The 22,464-nt window shown below is 39.2% G+C and overlaps 1 protein-coding gene across 1 annotated transcript in view; it reads left to right on the forward strand.

The window, feature by feature from the left end:
• LOC149798306 (IgGFc-binding protein-like) overlaps nucleotides 1-10,168 on the forward strand; it is a 31,185-nt gene extending 21,017 nt beyond the window's left edge. The window contains exon 3 of the mRNA XM_089960860.1: nucleotides 9,790-10,168. Coding sequence (XP_089816986.1) covers nucleotides 9,790-10,148 — 359 coding nt within the window. The 3' untranslated portion in view covers nucleotides 10,149-10,168. The remainder of the gene's footprint in view (nucleotides 1-9,789) is intronic.
• The last annotated feature ends 12,296 nt before the right edge of the window (nucleotides 10,169-22,464 follow it).

Genomic DNA, 22,464 nt, shown 5'->3' on the forward strand with positions numbered 1-22,464 from the left:
AAACAAAACCCTAAAGAAGCCTTCATGAGGGCAGGCAAAAATGTCTTGCTGCAAACGGGCAAAGACATTTTAGGCCGACGAGACACACCTATAAATGCCCTGCACACTACCGAGTCAGGCATTCAGCAAGGACAAGGCAGAAAGAGACGACGACGAAGAAAACACCCTTTCACCAGACTTCAAGCTAGAAAGGCCAAGAAAAGAAGAACCGTTCGAGACTTAGACGTTTTCGATTATTGAGAAAGAACAGAACAAAAAATGATGCACCGAGAGTCTTGCGCTTGTTCCAAGACGGAACTGGATCTGTTTGCCATGCCCCCCACCATGATGACCATGCAAGAATCCCAATGGGTGGAATTTCATCCCGTCTCCTCATTGGCCGATTCCGCTCCCATCGAGTTTGAAATCAAAGGACAGCCCGAAGATTACATCGATCTGAATAGCAGTTACTTGTACTTGAAAGTCAAAGTTCTAGATAAGGGAGGAGATTCTATAAGCGGCGAAGAGAAAGTAGCTCCCATCAACAATTTCATGCATTCCTTGTTCAGCTCAGTGGACTTGTACTTGAACAACAAACTGGTTAGCAGCAGCATGGATACTTACCCTTACCGTGCCTACCTGGAAAATCTCTTGACGTACGGAATAGATGCCAAGGATACTCATCTCAATGCCTGTGTGTTGTGGGAACCTGACGAAGCGGGCGAATTCGAAAAAAAAAAATCTTGAAGCTGACCTCAAATCAAAAACAACCACCAATGAGGGATTTGTAGAACGAAGAAACAGAATCAAAGATGGAAAGAGTTTAGAACTGATGGATCGTTTGCATTTGGACATGTGGTTGCAAGAGAAATATTTGCTGAACGGGGTGAATGTCCGCTTGAGACTGAATCGCAGTAGTGCCGCTTTCCATTTGTTGGCTGATGATGATGCTACTACTGGTGGCAATCCCAAAAGCAAAATCGAGGAGGCCAAACTCTACGTACGACGCGTGGAAGTGTTACCTAAAGTGGGAAACGACATCAGTCAAACGTTGAGCAGAACGACCGCCAAGTATCCCATACGACGTGTGGAAGTGAAAACGTTCACCATTCCTGCTGGACAGCATTCCATGATCGAAGATCATCTGTTTCAAGGACAGTTACCCAAGCGTTTAATCCTTGGTATGGTCGAGAATTCAGCCTTCAACGGAGCCTTCGCTGAAAATCCTTTTGAGTTTAAACACTTTTTTGTGAAGAAAGTCGAAGTCAGTCGCGATGGTAAGACCTTGTGTACCAGACCTTTCGAACCTGTCTTTAGTGACGACGAGACTAAGACGAATTACTTGAGATCGTACTTGTCCCTGTACGAAGCCACGGGTCAGTTAGGAACCAACACCAGTCACGGCATTACGTACGACGATTATGCAAAAGGCTATGCTTTGTGGGCTTTCGATTTCACTCCAGACCAAGGCAGCGACGAGGGACATTTCCACCCTATAAAATCCGGCCAGATTCGTGTGGAACTTCAGTTTGCAAAATAACTGCCAAAGACAGTGAACGTCATCCTGTATGCAGAATTCGATAATACCATAGAAATCAACAGTTTGAGAGAAGTCATTCTAGATTATTAGAAGCCATGGAAGACTGTTATCCCTCTTTACCTAGTGGAGAAACTTTGGACATGGAATGTGAGGAGACCCTGGAAAAAGAAGAAGTTATCATGATGAAATCGAGATGGCTAGAACAAGAAGCCCATTTAGTCTCCTGTTTTGCCAAACACTTGGTCGACAAAATGACGGAATTGATCAAGAAAAATTGCTATGGATGTCAAAACGATCATCCCAGTCAAATTCAACACGATAAATGCATGATGTTGAGTCAAGAAGAAAAATTGGACGAGTATCTGGACGAAGCTTGGAGTCTCATCTCGGACAAAGACGTGTTGCACCAGTGGTATAAAGACTTGCGTGAACATTCTTGTCCACCATTAACACCTCAAGAGATCCATCGTATCGAAGCTCTCCTAAATCAGAGTGAGGAAACAGAACGAATAACCGTTTATTCGTCAGACATTTTCAAGCAAAAAGTCAGGATCGAATTGACGACTTATTATTACCTGTGAAGAAGAAAAAAAACCACACAAAACAATGGATACCTGGGAACTTTATTACCTTTTGAACCACAGTTCGTATACGGCTTCTTGGAATCCTGTCGTCTGTGCTAAAGATGAACTCCCTCATCGCAAACCTAAAGACCATCAAGCTTACGTGATCAACACGGACGACAGTCATCTCCCAGGAACCCACTGGGTAGTCGTCTACTTTCCTCAAGAAGGATGTGTGGAATATTTCGATTCGTACGGATTGCCCCCTTTGGAAGACGATATCATTGACTTTATGAGAAGAAATGCTCAAACCACCCGATTCAATAACGTGAAATTACAAGGCACAGATTCCTTGGTGTGTGGACAATATTGTGTGTATTTTCTGCATCATCGCAGCCTGGGCTATTCCTTAGAACATTTAGTGACTCATTTTGATCCTCGTTCTTCTGCTAGAAACGATGTGAAAGTAGATCGATGGTTTTGTGACCATTATGCTTATCTTTTGTCTCAAGCTAGGAAACGTAGTGTCCATCAATGGCCTAATGATTTCCAACAGTGGAAATCACGATTTCATTCACAACGTTGTCAGCTTTGTTTAAAGTAGATTGTACATTGAGAAAAAATGTTAGTTATTTGAAAAAAATTGTTTGATGTTATAGTGTTGGATTATTGTTAAAAAATGTTAGAGTTGTTGTTTAGTGTTAAGTGATTTTTGAATAAAAAATGTTGTGTTATGAAAAAAATGCCTTTGTGGTTTGTTTAGCTATAAGAATGTTGGATTGATGCTCTTTTTTTCTTACTATCCCTCTCATGACACTCACTAAACGTTGCGGCTCGAAAACCGTGTGGGGGATGTTTTCCTTCACGTCCGCGCTTTGACTTTAAGAACCGGGTTATTTCCAGTCTAACCATCCATTGTCGACTCATCCTCCTAAGAAGATGTGCTCCAAACTAGCTAAGCTCAACGAAGCCTACGTGAATTTGCATAGGGTCAGACACAGTCTGATACCAAAGCCAGAAGAAATAGAGAATGTGAGAATGCTAAAAATCACTGAAGACTTAATAGAAGAGCTCTTCAGAGAAGAAGTGAACAGGGAAAAAGAAGAATGGACAGAGAAGTACAGACTTCAGAGACAGCAGCAACAGCAGCAACAACAGCAACAACAGCAGCAACCTGAACCTGACAGAGGCTTTGTCGATTGCCGTATCGACACCAAAGAGTTCTTCTTCTCTTTCCGAAGAAGCAGACCTGTTGCCAGAAAGTCTATCCTCAGAGGACATCGCATTCTTAGAAACTAAAAAAGAATGCCATAGCAAACAAAAAAACAGCCCTTTTCAGGGCTACCCAATACTCTAGAAAAGAAATAAGGATTAATTTGCCAATGTGTGTAGGTAAAGTAGTGTGAAAATAAACACTAACTTTTTTTTAAAAAAATGTGAGGGTATGTGATGGTGTGTTGGTGTTTGTAAGAGCTAAAGTAAGTTGGTGTGGATAGTAGATTAAAATGATGTTTTTTAGTGTTTGAGGTGTATATTTGGAGTTAGATTGAATTGCTTTGCGTATGTGGATAGTCTATTGAAGTGATTTATAAAAAATTTTAAAATAGTGATGGGTAGCATAAAAAGTGAGTGAGTGTTTCTTTTAGGTCCGCGCGTTGTTGTTTTTTTGGTCATGATCTAGGTAAGATGAATTTTACGTTATTAGGGGGATGTTTTCCTTCACGTCCGCGCTTTCAGTATAAATTGAAACTCGTTCGGCAGTCCAGCTACCCTTGTTGATTGATCAACGCCAAAAAATGAACACGAGACTTGAGAAACTGTTGGAGCTTCATGTGCATCTGGAATATGCCAGGCGCATATTAAATGAACTGGCCGCGGAAGCCATTGTCGAGGAGGGAAGGATAAGAGAGGAGGAAAGAAGAAACAAAGAAGAGGAGGAGAGAAGATATAAAGAAGAAGAAGAAGAAAGAAGATATAAAGAGGAAAGAAGAAACAAAGAAGAGGAGGAGAAAAAGGAGAGAAGAAATTTCAAAATCCCAGAGAGCGAAAATTGGGATTCTGAAGCGACATATCCTGCCTCTGCTCTCTCCCCCCAAAAGGTAAAAAGTAACTGGGGGATAAGATGTGTATGTGGCGCCAGGCCTGGAAGGTGCCACCATTAACCAGGTGTCCATGAAGTTCCAAACAAAACAGCCCTTTTCAGGGCTACCCAATACTCTAGAAAAGAAATAACGATCGATTAGCCAATGTGTGTAGGTAGAGTAGTGTGAATATAAACACTAACTCTTTATTAATAGTGGGAGTGTATGTGATTGTGTGTTTGTGTTTGTAAATGTTGAAGTAAGTTTGTGTGTTTGTGTTTGTAAATGTTGAAGTAAGTTTGTGTGTTTGTGTTTGTAAATGATGAAGTAAGTTTGTGTGTTTGTGTTTGTAAATGTTGAAGTAAGTTTGTGTGTTTGTGTTTGTAAATGATGAAGTAAGTTTGTGTGAATAGTAGATTATGGGTTTATTTATTGATTGTTAGCGTATGTAGAGAGTATAGTTGAGGTTTATATTATATGAAATGAGAAAGTAAGGGGATGTTTTCCTTCACGTACGCGCGATGTTAGTCATGATCTAGGTAAGATCAAATTTATGTTATTAGGGGGATGTTTTCCTTCACGTCCGCGCTTTCACTATAAGAACCCACAGTGTTCGTTGTTCAAACCATTCTGCAAAGAATAAAAAGAAGATGGCGTCAAACCAAATGGACAAAATACAAACCTTGCAAGACGTTTTAGACAACTTAGGAATAATGGAACAGATGCTAATAAGACTCGTTGAAGACCATTATTCCTATAGTCCCCATCGTGTGAAGATGGAAATTAATAACTTAAGAAAAGCAAAGGACAAGATTAGTGGTGTCATGAAAGAGATCAAGGAGGAGAAGGAGGATGAAGAGGAAAGAATAAGAATACGCAAATGGAACGAAAAAATTGAAAAAGAAGAAGAAAATGAAAAGAGGAAGAAAGAAGAGGAGGAAGAGAAGAAGAAATAAGAGGAGGAGAAGAAAAAAAAGAAAGAGAAGAAGAGTGTAGGAGATAAAATAAGAACTTGGTGGAGGAAAAGAAGAAATTAGAAGAAGAAGAAAACCCAAAGGCCCTTTTCAAGGCCAGCCATATTTCTCGAAAAGAGATAGCCTTTCCATTGCCTACCCCTTTTTTTATTTTATTTTTTATAAAAAATAGAGTCCCTCCCTGTTTCAATTTTACATAGACCCTATACAGTCCCAGGGGTTTTTGGCCATGTTAAATTTACATAGACCCTATATTGTCCCAAGGGTATTGGCCATGTTAATTCCCATAGACCCTATATTGTCCCACGATTTTTCTCCATGTTAAATTTACATAGACCCTATATTGTCCCGAGGGTATTTTTAATGATAAATCCCATAGACCCTATAATATCCCCCTTCACTACTAACATCAACTGTTATCATTGTCATGCAACTGAGGACCTAAACCTCGTATTCAATAACTGCGCTAAATATCAACTGGCAAGAGTAAAATTCATTAAAGCTAAAAAAGCAATTGAATCCCCCTATCCCTACCCAGACATTATTGACAATAGCAATCCCAATTTTAATCAGTTTGTAACATTCTAAGTTTCCTAGAAACAACAGGACTAAAAAATAAAATATAAAACCCAACACTCCCTGTCAGGCATCTAGCACCTTATAACATATCATATCAAATTACTAAACCTAAAACAACCCCCACCCCCACCCCCATTAAATTAGGTTTTGTCTTCTCAGAAAATCACTAAAATACCCTCCACCCCTTATTAAAACAATATACAGCTAATAACTAAAGTCAAGACAATAAATTTAATTCAATTGCTTATATTTAGGGGACAGGCTAAGAAACTACAATTAGGGAACCGTAAGGTCAGATGTCTTTGACATGTTTTAGAGACCCGAGTATCCAGCAAAGATATCTGTCTTATTTAAATAGATTTAGCCTGAAAATAAAATAACCCTACATTAATATCTTTAACTACAAGATAGGAACATAACCAAAATAAAGGAGGAGGCAGGTTAACAAAAGAAGAAAGAAAAAGATTAGGGAAGACATAAGATCAGATGTCCTTGATATGTCTTAGCGACCCGAGTATTCGGCAGGGATATCTTTCTTATCTAAATTTATATAACCTGAAAAATAAAATATACATTAATAACTTTAACCATAAAGATATGAAAATAATCAACAAAAAGCAGGCTAACCAATTCAAAAGGATATATATACATACATACATATATATATATATATATATATATATATATATATATATATATATATATATATATATATATATATATATATATATATATATATATATATATATATATATATATCTTTTTTAAAATTAAAAAGTCTCTCTCATCTACCTGCTCTACCACACTCAAACCTACCATGTTTCCGCTCTCATTACTAAAAGTATTAAACAGCACAGAGCCTCTCTCAATTCAGCAAATATCAGAACCTTTCGGAACTAAGCTCAATCATTCTAAATTCAAAATTCGTGCAAGACGACAACTTATGATCAACACCATGGACTAGTCAACGGGCACCTTCCAGTGGATCTGCGCCTGCCCTTCCGCCCACCTCCTCTCATGCCAAGACATACATCCATTAACAGCGTGCAATGCACGCATTAATTTTTAACAATAAAAATAATGAGAGTCGGTTCCAATCCCAATCATCCCCACAGTTGGTACTAGCCTACTTAAACATGAGTGCGTGTTCGGTCAATTCCCACCCATGAGTGCCCACCATTCAGATAGCATGGGACAATATGTCTCGCTAACTGAAGGCTTAATTATCAGCACTCCTTCAGTGCATAAATGCCTGGGGATGTGGCTCCAATTCCATTCCCTATTAACAATTAGCATCCTGCTGTGCAGGAATAAACCAGAGGCACATGCACTCCGTGCGAACGCCTCTACATTTCAAGAAATCAATCAATCATCAACTGTCCACGTATATGTTAATACTAAATGTAAAGTCCTATAAATGTGGGATTATTATTATTATTATTATTATTATTATTATTATATATATATATATATATATATATATATATATATATATATATATATATATATATATATATATATATATATATATATATGTGTGTGTGTGTGTGTGTGTGTGTGTGTAATATTTAATTATTATATTAATTCCAATTACATCTTTGCAATATAAATATATAGTACACACACACACACACACACACACAAACACAGAGTGCAAAAAAAACAAGCTGGCTGAATCTCTCTTTTTGGAGCAGTTTCCGAATCTCCCGGAGCATGGAAATTCTATAGGTGGCAACCTGATTATTCTTGGAGATTTTAACTTTCACTTTGACTGTCCCGGAAACCCAAACATATAAAGACTCATAGATTCCATTAATATTTTCAACCTCAAACAGTCAGTTACCCCCCCCCCCCCCAATAAACATGGTCACATTTTAGACTGGATTCTTCATAGACCTGATGATAACATTCTACGGTCCAACCTGGTATCCCATGACCTTGCATCAAATCACCTCTGCATTATATGCCATTTTGACGTATCAGTCCCTAACCCTCCACCTTTATCTGCTATACTAAGATAAACCTCCATATGATAAATAGAACAAAACTAATGCACGACATCCAAACAAACCTAACAACTTGCTTACCTCCTACAGCAGAACAACTCGATAACTGCCTGTGTTCATTGCTCGACAAACATGCCCCAGCTACCAAGTGCAGAGTATCAATTCAAAAGTGTTCTCCGTGGTATAGCAGTGTTAGGGACCAGCTTCGCACTGCTAAAACCTGAGAGGCTTTGGCTTTCCACCAAACTCACTATTCATAAGCAAATCTATGAAGCCGCCAAGACGAATGTCACAAAAATATAGTTCATGCAGCGAAATCAGCCCACTACACTCCTGGAAAGTTCCAGCTGCAAAGAGCTCTTCGAGATTACTAACAAGCTAGTGTCAAGGAACAAATCTACACCACTTCCAACGACTTTCTCTCCAGTCAACCTTCCGGACATGTTTGCAAATTTCTTCCGTGACAAAGTACAAACCATTAGAGATAAGCTTGCTAACACAATTTCAATTGGCTCGTCGACACCATACAGGTGGGATACAGAATTTGAGCGGCAACCATTAGCAGCATTTGAACCCGTCTCTATGGATTTCGTACGTACAATCCTGATGAAGAGTGCACCAAAGTCATTTGAACTTGATCCAATTCCAACATCACTGCTGCTTGAGTGCTTAGATCCAGTATTGCTTTCACTAACTGATGTTATTAATACCTATCTCTCATCAGGGAAATTCCCATCATTTTTCAAAACTGCCATTGTAAAGCCTCTGCTGAAGAAACCAACACTAGACCATAATGATTTAAATAACTACCGCCCAGCTCCTAATCTCCCATATAAAATATCTTAGAAAAGGTTGTTTTATCCCAGCTTGTATCTCATCTGAATTCAAGCAGTCTTTTTAGCAATGTACAATCTGCATATCGCCCTTGCCACAGTACTGAAACTACACTTCTAAAAGTAGTTAATGACATTCTCTCTGCGTTGGATAGGGGACAGATTACAGTCCTCACCCTCCTTGATTTGTCTGCAGCATTTGACACAATAGACCATGATTATTACTTCACCCTCTCCAGCATGTATTTGACATTCATGATACAGCCTTACTGTGGTTCCAGTCCTACTTGGTCAACAGGGCACAAATTGCATATGCAAATGGAATACACTCCAGCCCAGTTGATCTATGTTGTGGTATTCCACAGGGGTCTGTTCTTGGACCTGTTGTCTTCATTATATACACTCAGTCGCTCTCAAGTGTCATAGATGATCATCTAGTGTCTCACCAATTGTATACTGATGACACCCAAATATGCAAATCTAGCCACCCAAGTGAAGTTGATGCTACCATCCAAGGTGTAGAGAGGTACATTTCTGATGTGAAATCATGGATGACATGTAACACGCTGCAGATGAATGATGATAAAACTGAGGCCATTCTGATCACAACACAAAGACTTTCTCATTCACATCCTTTACCTCAAACAACAAATATCAGCAACAACAACATTAAATCCACACAATCAGTACGAAACCCAGGTGTTACTCTGGACAGTACTCTCACATTGCACCAACATGTCATGAACATATGCAAGGCTGCATATCTTGAGCTGAGACGCATCAGCTCAGTTCACAAATATCTTTCAGTTGTTGCCACTAAACCACTTGTGTGTTCATTAGTACTTTCAAGACTGGACTATTGTAACTCAATTATGTCTGGTTCATCTCAATATCTGCTCCAAAAACTTCGAAACGTTCAAAACACAGCTGCTTGGATCATACTTAGAGTACCACATCTGAGCACACCTCCCCGCTAAAGATCTTATAAGGTTTCCTACCTTAATATTCCCTGCATTTTTTAATGTTTTCTAATTTCGTGGTGTTTGTTTTTGTAATCATATCATTTTATGTTTTTTATCTTATAGGTGTTGTCTAATGTTGTAAAGCGCTTAGAGCTTCTTCAAATTAGGCGCTATACAAAGTCCTCGTTATTATTATTTATTATTATTATTATTATTATTATTATTATTATTATTATTATTATTATTATAATATACAATGTTATTCTCGACAGAAGTGCCAATGACGTCAACTACAACAATTGTGTCCACAGCTACCTTTCGGACACCCATTCCAATGCAGGGGTGTCTTTGCAAATGTGCAGACATCGCTAGAATGGACAATGTTTCGACTATGACCGGAGATGAGCTTGCCGTGGTGATATCAGAAATCATACAGGAGCTGACGGTAGACACCAAAACAACATCATCCAGCATTCGAAAAAAGTTGTCGGCTGCAGATAATCGTCCATCGTCCACAGCTATTGGTGTTCTTGGCGTCATTTTTCTGTCCCTGTCGTTTGGCTTAATTATTGTTGTGGACATTGTCACCTTCTTACCAAGCATATTAAGTAGCTTGAGTAAATTAGTGTAACGTTGGCAATGGAACATTAGAATGCCTTTTCTGTTTTGTAGACTAACATTAAAATGCCTTTTTACATTCCTGTTTGGTAGACTAACATTAGAATGTCTTTCTACATTCCTGTTTGGTAGACTAATATTAGAATGCCTTTTTACATTCCTGTTTGGTAGACTAATATTAGAATGCCATTTTACATTCCTGTTTGGTAGACTAACATTAGAATGTCTTTCTACATTCCTGTTTGGTAGACTAACATTAGAATGCCTTTCTACATTCATGTTTGGTAGACTAACATTAGACTGTTTTTCTACATTCCTGTTTGGTAGACTAACATTAGAATGCGTCTCTACATTCCTGTCTGGTAGACTAACATTAGAATGCCTTTTTACATTCCTATTTTGTAGACTAACATTAGAATGCCTTTTTACTTCATGTTTTGTAGACTAACATTAGAATGCCTTTTTACTTCATGTTTTGTAGACTAACATTCGAAAGCATAGCTGCATTTATATCATTAAAAAATATGCACTTTTTACAATCGTTAAGGTCACATTTTTCTCTTTTTGTAATACAAAAACGGTTTAAAACAAAAAAAATTCCCCTAAGACCTAAATCAAATTGTTATGTGCCATGTATAACAATTAATGCGAAATGTGTGCACTAGCTTAAAGAAAATTACGGTAATAAAATATCAGCATCTTATTGCGCGAGTGACATCTTGTTTTTTAGGATCTGGTTATAAGTTAGTTTAAATATATTAATACAAACGTTCTTTGATAGAAAGCACATAGATGACCTTAGGATCAGGAAGTAAAAAACATTGCATTTCTATAAATAATTTTCCGAAGTAAAGGAACTTCTAACAAGGCAAACACATATATGTGTAATGTTGTTGTTGTAGGGTTTAACGCCATTTTTCAGCACTAGATAGGCTATACATGGCGGCCAGTATAACTGGTGGAGGAAGAACCCTGGAAAACCCAGGGAAGAACCACCGACTCACGAGAAGCTACTAACATTACCCGCGTACTCACACTAACCGAGCCTTGGACTCGAACCCACGCAGACAGAGGTGAGATGGCAGTGATCCGGAATAGTGAGCGGTTTAGACCACTCGGCCACTCGGGGCCCCTCACTTATGTGTAATACTGAAATACATCTATGTGTAATATTAAAATACATATATGTGTAATATAGTTGTAAGTAGTTCTGCTACATGTGTAATACTGAAAATACATAGATGTTGAATACTCAGGGTGAGAAGGTAAATATTTATAACGAAGATAAACAACATTGTCTTAAACAGAAATAAATAGAATGATCTGTGAAACTATACAGTAGACGGACTGTATCGTGCTCCAAACTGCGAAAAAAGTGTCGGCTATACATAATCGTCTATCATCTCTGACTATAGACATCACTCATCTAACAGTGTCATTTGTCTTCTTGTTCGCTTATACGTCGTAATATTTCTACGACGTGTATGCAGCAATATCAAGAAAATCATTGCAATCAAATGTTAGAGATTACGATCTTATAAATGCGTTATCCTTTCCTAAAATTCACGTAATCGTGTGATCATGTCTTGCTGCATCCAGATATGCCATGCTATTCTTTAAAACACATATGACTTATGTCAATAATAAAATGGATTTTAAAAGGAAGCAAAACGCAACAATTATGATGAAATGAAGAAGAACGAGAAGGAAAAAGTTAAAACTGAATGTAACGGACGTGGAAAAGAGATAGAAGTTATAATGTAGAATATTATTACAGCGATATAACTATTAATGGTAATCGATTCAAATGTTAATGTGCTCAAAGCTTCTAGGATATTTCAGATGACATTCACTGTAAATTCAAGGCTCATGAAGACTATGCAAATGATGATCAAACATCAGATAGCATATACTAATCATAGAGACAAGTAAGGATAAGGAAAGAGTGCATAAGTCAAGATTTGACTAAATGTATCGACTAAATTTTATTTTGACTCTTGGCAATCTAGGTGGAATCTTTTCATTTCCTTTCCTTGTAGAACTCCATTTTCTAAACATATTCCACAATTTTTTAATCTACTCAGCGGTGTACTAGCATGCATTTGGGATGACTTTTGTAATAAATCTATCTTTATTAATCCCTAAATCATTTTCGATTATTGTTCATTATCAATATATAAATAGCTTTTCGTATTCAACAATAAATCCCGAATAAACATTTATAGTTTGTCCCGAAGTTTGAAATCTTTGATTTAATAAATCAGCACTTGGATCTGTTTCCTATAGTAAAAGTTGATTCCTCGTTTCCTGTATCTTCTAAAATTTTGTAATCTCTTAATTTTTTAAACAGTTAACCACCTTCCACGTTTGCATGCTATTTCAACGGGCACAAAATGTGAAGAGGATTATTTTTTTTCCCTGAGACTCATGAGTACTAAAATAATTGAAGATTAGCAGAGTAAATGGAACGTACAAAGAGACAGCAGATAATACATAAATTGGGTCTTCCTCTTCAACTATAATAACATTCAAGGATGTAGTTTTAAAAATTCCTATCAAGCTTAAAGGCAAATGACGTCCACTGGATGTTGTGCAATTGATACAACTGTACCGATTACCAGAATAGTGATAATCACTGTCATGTCCATATTCATTGTAGTGTTCTCTATATTCTTTATGGCATTTCCTATCTTTATTTTGTTACATGTTTAGGCTCAAATAAACAGTAACACAAGAAAGAACTAAAAAACACGCTTTGAAAAATATAATAATTTATTTCCCTGGAAATGTTCTGTAAAAATGAGGGGAAAAAATATGAACTTACGGTTTTATAGAATCAAATCCAAAATAATCCAAGAGTAATGTAATCCAAGAATAAAATTTTAGAAGTCCTAATAACAAAATGTTCTACTGATTTCAAGTTCGAGTCCCGACGAAGAATCCAAGATGGAAGACGATGACGTATGTTGTAACCTGTAATGTTGAAGCCAACAGTTCCTCGTAGAAAGAAGAAATATCACTTCGGTTTTGGAAATCTGAATAAATTTATATAAGAGCTGTCTTTGATCAAGAATTTTATATGAGCACAGGTATATTTCCAGGAAAAAAAGAATTAATCCTTTTAAATCCAAATAATCTGGAGAAAAATTAACATATAACTCGAAAACTCGAAAACTGGTCACATACACTTTCCAGTGTGATGTAAAAGCCCAAAACTGAGAATATCTATCCAAAACAAAGGTTATATCGTATTCTAAAACGCAAAAGGGGGTCCAGCTTCCTTAACTCCAATTCCATCTTGTATTTTAATTCTAATTCCTTTACTTTTGTGTCAGAGTCTGATACAGACTTACTGATAAAAACAAAGCACTTTTATCCAAAACATTTTTTATTACCAAGTACTGGACCACAATATTTCTTATTTCTTGTTTCGTTAAGGAAGCCTTTACCCCAGAAAGATCGTATTTTCAATTAATCTTTTTTGAAATGATCTGATTGTTCCTTGGTAGGAAATGAAAGATTTCCGCTTTTGATGACATGTTAGAAAAAGCTTGCCGATTTCAAAAACAATTTCACAAACTAGGAGAATTCAAATTTTAATAAAAAGCAAAAGTTTCTGAAATATTCTAGCCAAAATTACAAATTATCCTTAGGACGAGCTACCCAAATTCTTACGTGTTTAGGCTTGAATAAACAGTAACACAAGAAAGAATGAAAACAACAAGCTTTGAAAAACATAATAATTTGTTTCCCTGGAAAAATTCTGTAAAAATGAAAAAATATGAACTTACGGTTTTATAGAATCAAATCCAAAAATAATCCAAGAATAATCCACGAATAAAATTTTAGAAGTCCTTATAACAAAATGTTCTACTGATTTCAAGTTCGAGTCTCGACGAAGAATTCAAGATGGAAGACGATGACGTATGCCTTAATGTTAAAGATGTTTCGCCTGTTAGGATCTATAGTTCTTCTTTAGAGGTATTTCGGAGTGTGCCTGTACATATAAGCAGAGCTTTTGCTTGGATTATGTCAAGACATTTGAGAATTGATGGTTTGGCACAGATCTGGCATCCATAATCCAGTTTGGATCTGATTGAAGCCCTGTAAAGTGTTACCAACGTATCTTGGTCTGCACCCCCATTGTAAACCTTTGATGATTTTCAGGAGGTTAAGGTCTCCGCTAGATTTCCTTATTAATTCGGTGATGTGATGGTTCCATGTGAGATGTTGGTCGTAGTACATGCCTAAATTTGTTGGCACTCTTTCAAATTTGATTGGTTCGCCTTGGATATATAGGGTTGGTGGCTATATATTTTATCCTTTATGGGGGAAGAATAGTATTCCCGTTGTTTTTCCTTTTGATAATTTGAATCCCCATGTGTCGGCCCATTTCCGATATTAGTTAAACTGACTTGTAGTTCTGTTAATAGTTGTTGGCTGCGTGGATTGGCAGCTTTCCATAAGACGCTGTCGTCAGCAAATTGCGATATGTCTATTTTGCTGAGGTCAACACAGCGTTCTAGATCGTTTATCATGATGTTAAATAGGGTAGGACAATAATGTGCACCTATTCTGGTTCTGATGGATCTGTCTTTTAAAAAGGTTTTAATCCATTTATGCATGTTGCCATTGATTCCATAATAGTTCAATTTGGCAATCAGACCATCAGTCCAAACTAAATCGAAGGCTTTCTCAAGGTCTAAGAAAATAGCTATGAGGTGTCTATCGCATTTTCTTTTAGCATTAAAAGCTAGTTTGATACGGGACTCGAGCCTTAGTAGTTGATCTAGGGTGGGTCTTTTACTACGGAAGCCACTTTGGTTTTGTGAGAGAAGATTGTTACTTTCAAGGTGATGTTTGAGTCTGTTGTTTATCATTGTCTCAATCACCTTACATATGGTATCGGTCTGTAAGAGGATATTTATGTGGGGTCCTTGCCAGCTTTAGGGATCGGGATAATTATAGCCTGTTTCCATTTGTGGGGAATTAGTCCTGTCTGTCATGGACTTTCAAGTACAAGTAACTGCTATTCAGATCGATGTAATCTTCAGGCTGTCCTTTGAGTTCAAACTCGATGAGAGCTGAATCCGTCAAAGAGGAGACGGGGTGAAATTCGACCCATTGGGATTCTTGCATCGCCATCATGGTGGGTGGCATGGCAAACAGATCCAGTTCCAACTTGGAACAGGCGCCAAGGTTCTCGGTGCATCATTTTTGTTTTTGTGATTTTTTTAATAATCAAAAACGTCTAAGTCTCAGACGGTTCTTCTTTTCTTAGTCTTTCTAGCTTTATGAGTGTGAAGGCTTCTGAAGGGGTGTTTTCTTCGTCGCCTCTTTCTGCCTTGTCCTTGCTGTGGCGTCAGGAAAGTAGGTATGCCTGACTCGGCAGCGTTCAGGCCATTTATATGTATTTCTCGTCGGCCCAAAATGTCTTTGCCCGTTTGAAGCAAGACATGTTTGCCTGCTCTCAAGAAAGCTTCATTGGGGTTTTGTTTGTCGATGATGATATTTAGGAGACATTCTTTACCGTGCGTCAATGCGGCATCTTTCAACGCGTACAATCCTCGCGTCACCATCGGTTTCAACAACGGAGCCACCGAACGAAAGGCTGATTTCAGCATATCTCCTAAACCATGTCCTCGCTGTCGAGCGACGCCTCTGTACACTGGATACATGCTTTATGAGTCGTTAGAGAATCTTTTTATGAAAATGGAGTTTCATCCTTCGGTGAACTTTTCGTTGAATGGACTTATGTAAAGTATAGGTGGCTTGTTCCTTTAACCATCGTTGCACTTGAGGCAGCATGATACAATTTCTGAACTCCTCCGTAACCTACGGGATGGGATGGATTGTAGTAAATGCTGGCTAACATCTCCAATTTTTTTAATAAGTCACCCACTCTTCGCTGATACTACCTTGGATGGGGCGAAATGGTGGTTTGGAAACGGGGTTACCTGTCCGATGAGCCACGGAAGTAGAAGTCGAAGGTAGTGGTGGTGGTGTAGGTGGTAATGGAATGGCTTTGGTCTTCTTTTCTTTTTTCATTTATGGTTTCCCTTCTTTCTTTTTCACTTCTGTCCAAGGAGAAGTGGACATCATCAGTTCTTCTCGTTGGTGTGTGGGGGAAGGGGTCAACAAGGACGCTGAAATCTTACTAGGAATGGGAGCTGCTGACGGTGTTTGAAAGACTTCTCGTACCTCTTCTTAATCAGGCATTCGTGAGACTGCGTCTGTCTTGACCACTGGGAGTGGTGGTGGTGGTGGTGATGGTGATAGACCTTTCATCAAAGCCTTAAAATCTTTCAGAGTGGGCAGAGCTGTTTCGTCTAAAGCTTTCTGGTGAAAGGGTTGTAGTCGTTGCAAGAGTTGACCGTACTTTTGCGATTCTTCTGTTTCAGACAAATCGTTGCAATCCATCAACGATTGCAATTCGTGTTGTAACTGGGACATCTCGGTCAAATTCGGATTGGGAGGCAAATGCGGGGTCCGTTGTTCTTGCCAACGATGGCATTTCTTCCATCGTTTTTAAGACACTAATGCCAGTGTCGTCCTTCCATTCGATTTCAACGGCATCGTCTGAGATCTTTGGACTATAGAGGTCCCTATTATCTTCTTGGTCCCTTTTTATGTTGCTCCCATAAGTCCTCCCAGCATTGTGCACAATACTCCTTTCAGCAAGGGTCCTAGCAACAAGAGCAAATTTCCTCAGCGTTGTACCAACATCTTCTTCTTTTGACGAATGGGTATTTTCTTTTGAACCATATGGCGAAGAACGTGTCGATGTTTGGCTAAGCATTTTTTCTGGTGTTTAGACAAAGGTATCGTGCCTTTTAAGACGTTCAAACAACATTCGCACACGTTATCGATGACGTCTTTGGAGGCGGTTTGAATGAGGTTTTTTTTTGCATTGGTAGAGAAGCTTCGGACAGGACGGACAACATGTCCCCATGTTTGACTAAACGAGGAGGCAGTCCTTTCCTTTTCTTTCATTTGGGGTTAGAAGAGGGATGACTTCTGGGAAGGACTTCTTTGGGTGCTCAGGAGCACAAAAACACTGATTCCCATTTTTTTCCTCGGGTCTTTTATATACTGGAACGCGTCGCCACTGATTGTCTTTATATTGTATCAACTTGATGACAAGCGTCACGCGTCGTGGAGGGGTTCACAACAGACTAAATCTGAACAGTTATTGCTTGGACAAATCCAGTAAACTCTGTAAGATGCCCAGTCCCTCTTGGACTTTGCTTTTGGGAGCAGGTGCTTTGTGAGCAGCTGCCGCTGCAGCTAAAGAAGAGGAGGCTGACACCGCTGAAGTAGAAGTTATTGGAGACGCGGGTTTCCATTGTTTCATCAAATGAGGAAGAACGGATGTTGTGCCTTTCTTTTTCTGGGAGAAAAACGGACATTGTGCCATTTTACCCCACAAGCAATTTAACATCACTTTGCCAAACGATCGCATTCCTTCGTTTTTCTCCACGTGGTTTAAAGTAATACCTTCCTGCCCCCAATATTTCTCTTTGAATTTCATTTGGTCTTCGGGAGTGTGGAACCAGGAAGGATAGCCGCTAGCTTCTTGTTTCCGTTTCAAACAAACATCCACGTACTCTGCGAAAATACATTTCTGAGTCTCGTTCCCCTTGTGGTATTGTTCTGTCTTGGGAAAGTGGTAAATTTCGTACACTTCTAACAATTGGTATCCCAGGTCAAGGGCTTTAAAGAATTGCTCGCTGACCCACGTTCCCGTCAAGGCGCGTTCTTCCTGAGTGTGCTGACAAGGATGGTTTTGGTTGCACGTTTCGGCACAAGTACGTCATAAGGGAAACATCAGTTTTCCTTGGCAATGGTGAGGTAAAACGGGATGGTACAAGTCCATGGGAGGCAAGATTTTGCACTTGATCAATCCTTCGTATTGTCGAATGTTGCCCTGGTCGATGTGTTTCGTCGGCAATTGCGAGTGCCCTGCGGAAAACGACAATATTTGCATACGTATGGATACAGCGAACACACGTCCAAGTATCTGATTTCTTCTCCTTTTTCCTCGCCGACGTGGTACAGGAAACAGGTGACATTCGTCCGTGCTCCGTACAAACTATCCCGCGGGTTGAGTGGGTCCACCAGCTTGTAATTTTCCACGATGCGTTTAAACTCGGGATCGGATTTCAAACGGTGATCGTACACATGTTCCCACATTTTCACCACTTGGTATCCTTGCTGTTCTATCTTCAAGCGTCGCTGACAAGTGGCCTGGTATAAGTCTTCCATGGTCCGTTGTAAAAACTGATTTTTAGTACCACGATGAGAGCAGCAAAGAGGACATCCGTGAAATAAGCAACCGTTAAACGCGTACACGATCTTGGCGTTTTCTAAGTCTCAGCCATACACCGAATACAGTCCAATGGTCTTTTCACCTCCTCCGTTTCGGTCATGTTGAATCCATTTGTCTTCCTTGTCGCACAAGTAATCTAGCCAGCCTAGGGCTTTGACCGAGTACTGACGTTTGACAAATTCGTCCTTTGAGGACTGATGACAGCCAGGGTGTTTTCAGGCATAAATCTTTGGCAGTATACTAAGGAACACGCTTTGGCGATGGTACTTACTTTTTTCAAAGGATCGATCCCTCCTGTTCCATGAATAATTCTCGAAATGTTCCACAACAACGTCGTGAAATGTCCACGTCAGAACGAGAATACTTTAACATTTCTTCCTGAAAGTCGAAGGGATCAGAGGCATGAGTCTAGTACCAAGCGTAGAAAGCTTCTCGTTGTTCGGTACGCATGTTGTCGGAGTCGTATTAGTGAGCCTCAGGCAAATGGGGTAGAACGATGTATTGATTGGGTTCGATATTGAAAAAGTGCGGAAAGAGCCTTTGGCCATTTCTGTCATTTCAAACGTTTTAGGCATTCGACTCAGTGGTATGGCCAAGTAACTGATCGAATCTTTAAACTGTACTTGACCCACTTGCATAGAAATGATTTTGGCTCCGTTCAAAGTCACTTTCGGACGTTCGGTACTTTGTTCCGTATAGCACCTAAGAAGAAATTGCCTATCGTATCCCGAGAAATTGTGAGCCATCACCGTGGCATGGCGATGATAATCTCTGTAACAGTCGATGTCCTCTTGGCTCCACGTCTCGTCGATGGGGTATAAGATCCACTGGGCGACATCGGCCAGCGTGTTCGGTCTCCGAAAGATTTTTTTACGTCGTCCGCTTCAAGTCCTCTCCAGGAATCTTGCTGCAATGAGGGAAATTGATGACATAGACTCTTGGATGCACTTCTCGCACGCTCGATGAGCCACGCAGAAATTAGGAATGTGAATTCCGGTCTCTTGCATACATTCGAAATCGAAAAAGATGAAATTGCCTTTCTTCTGGTCATCTTCCTCCTCTTGTTTGGAATGGTATTTTTTTAATGTAGCATTCGTATTCCAAGTCCACGATTTGGTGACAAATGTGACATCATTTCGTCCCTGTACATAACGTGTGCCTTGGCATTTCTAGTACGTATGACGTGTCCACAAGTAGGGCACAACCCCAGGAGTTGACAAGCACTTTTTCAGGTGTGAACCATGCGACTTTAGATGTTGTTGATAACAGGCAGGGCTAACAAAAATGCGCTGTCAAGCAGGGCAATGCACTCGTTCTTGTCCTTAGTCCAGACAGGCTTGATTCTGACTCACTCATGTCAACTTCGATATCACTGGCATGAATTTGTACCAAAACTTCAAAACTGTACTAGGCGACAAATCACGTTTCTGCCTCTTACTTTCTTTTCCTTTCTCTACGACATGATGCGATCATTACATCTTGACTGAAAAAGTAAAATGACTACATTTTAAACGCCATGGTTCCCGTTATATCATGTTAGACCAGTGTATATATAAAGGGTTAGTGTCTTCCATTCCAGTATTCATTTCACTCTCAAACTGATCAGAACGATGGAGGAGCCCACACAGATCGAAATTCTGATCAGAGCTTTGCAAGGTGTCATACGAAAGTTTTCTTCAGACATACCGACGGACTACTCCCCCTTCTTTCGAGATAAAGGTCAAGATACTTGCTATATTTGTAAGAAGAAAGGACATTGGTCTTCAGAGTGTCCAGACCGTCAAAAAAGCAAAACAGGTGTCAGAAGAGACAAAAGTCAAGATACCTGTTATCATTGTCAAGAGAAAGGACATTGGTCTTCAGAATGCCCTAAGAAACAACAGGAGCAAGAGGAAGAGAGTGGTTCCGAACAGGAGGAAGAAGAGGTACCCTCCCCTAAGGAAGAACCCAAACACGTGCAGAAGGAGAAAAAACAGAAGAAAAGAAGACGAGGAAAAGTGAAGAAAGAGGAGAAAGAACTTGTGAAAATGAAGAAATTCAAAAAAAAACAAAGACAGTGAACAAAAGACACAGAAGAAGTCTATGAACTTTTTAAAGTGTTGTGTTGTGATATTGAATTGTAAAATTAGTACCAGAATTGACCAGGCAGAAAAGTGTCTCTTGGTTTTAATTTTATAGAAAAAGAACCTACACTCACGCACTCACACACACACACACACACACACACACACACACGTACATCATGGTAAAAAAAATGGATTTTGAGTTTTAATTGATTTTGGCAATTGAAATAATATCTCTTTTCGAGAGAAGTGTGTGGCCCTGAAAAGGACCGATGGGTATTTGTTTGTTTAAAAACAAACTCAGGAATGTGACGTAATCAGTTTTAACTACATTAAGCCTTTGCCACTGCCAAGGCCTACTTCTGGACTAGCTCCTGTCGATGATGGTTTGGTAGAAATCACTAGGGATGGCATCGCAGGCGTACTGGCAGGGTTGGGTTGTTTGGTTCGGGAAGGTCTTTTTCGCTTGGGTCGCATTAAAGAGGCCTGATACATTTGTTTCAGACTCCTTATCTCTGCCAAAATGTCTAAGAGTACCGTCACCGTTTGACTTTGACTGTCCTCCTTCTCTCCTAGACCTTGTTTCTTCTCTGCTGCTGCTTCTTCTTCTGCTTGTCGTTTCCTTCTTCTTTCCTCTTCTTCTTGCTGTTGCTGGTGAAGGAGAAAAGCTTGTTCTGCTTCTTTCTGCTGTCGTAAAAATTTCTCCAATTCTTATTTCTGTCTCTGTTTATAATCCTCGACATGTGGTAAAGAATGAGAACATGGCGAGGATACTGGTACTGGAACAAATTCTTGCGAAGAAGAAAGAAAATTGACCAAATCCCAATTAAAATCAACCTTTTCTGGAAGTAGGCCTGTGTTGACTTTGGTAGCCGCTGCTATGACATCGATTCTCATATCCACAGCTGGTGCACCCCAATTCATCATCTTCTTAGTTTGAAAACTCTGTCGCATGGATTGACTGCGCACCTATATAGGGAATGTGACGTCTTCGGATTGGAAGACAGACTCCAGACTGTGACTGAATTTTGTAACACGTGTTAGGATTGGTGAATTAACTCAATCTTTTTTGATCCGGTCTTCCACTATAAGTAACACCGTTCAGTTCATTCCCTTCACCTGTTCTCGTCACAAGATGTGGACAAACGTAGAATCATCTTCTCTCGTATCGTCAATGCTGTTCCGTACGGACTTACACATGTATGTCAGATCAACATGGACAATTATCCGGATCACCGATACAAGCGCTTGGAAAGGAATAATTTATGTGGAGAGACAAGGCTGTTTGAAGAGAGTTCTTATTTACGGACGAGAAGTCAGAAGAAGTTTGAGGAAAAGAAGAAGAGCTATGCGATGCCCTCTATGTTAACGGAATGATGTTTTCATGGCTACTCATATGCCTCGAAAAGATTTGGTTGTTTTTGCCTATTTTTTTTATTCGGTTGTATAGTTGTTTGTGTTTGTTTGTTGTCTGTTGTATGTGTTATCTATGTCTCTGTCCCGCCAAAACGTCATAGGGTTTTCCCGCTTTTGGGTCTCTATTGAGGTCAGCCCCTTGCTACATTGTTAGCAATCTTAAGTCCTGTGACGTCACCTTACCTGTAATGTATTTTCCCATTGTCGCTATACATCTTGACGCTATACAGTCACAAGGGAGGTCTGTAATGTATTTTCCTTTGACGCTAAATCCTCCCCCTTCACTACTCATATATACTGACCTGTGATATGTATTACTGTATCATCCGTTAGGTTTGATAATCTAACATTTCCAAGGGGGGGGGGGTTAAAAAGTGATATCTCTTTGACTCCAGAGTTTTATTAAACGCATGTATTACAGATGCATTTTGATCAGAATAAGTGGAAACAAATTATATTTTTGCTTATCCATTAATTTTTTTGCGCTTTTTAACAGTTTTCCCGAAAGCAATTAATATATT

This window comes from Sinohyriopsis cumingii, chromosome 6, assembly GCF_028554795.1.
Source record: "Sinohyriopsis cumingii isolate HCF-2022 chromosome 6, ASM2855479v2, whole genome shotgun sequence".
NCBI classification, from domain to species: Eukaryota; Metazoa; Mollusca; class Bivalvia; order Unionida; family Unionidae; genus Sinohyriopsis; species Sinohyriopsis cumingii.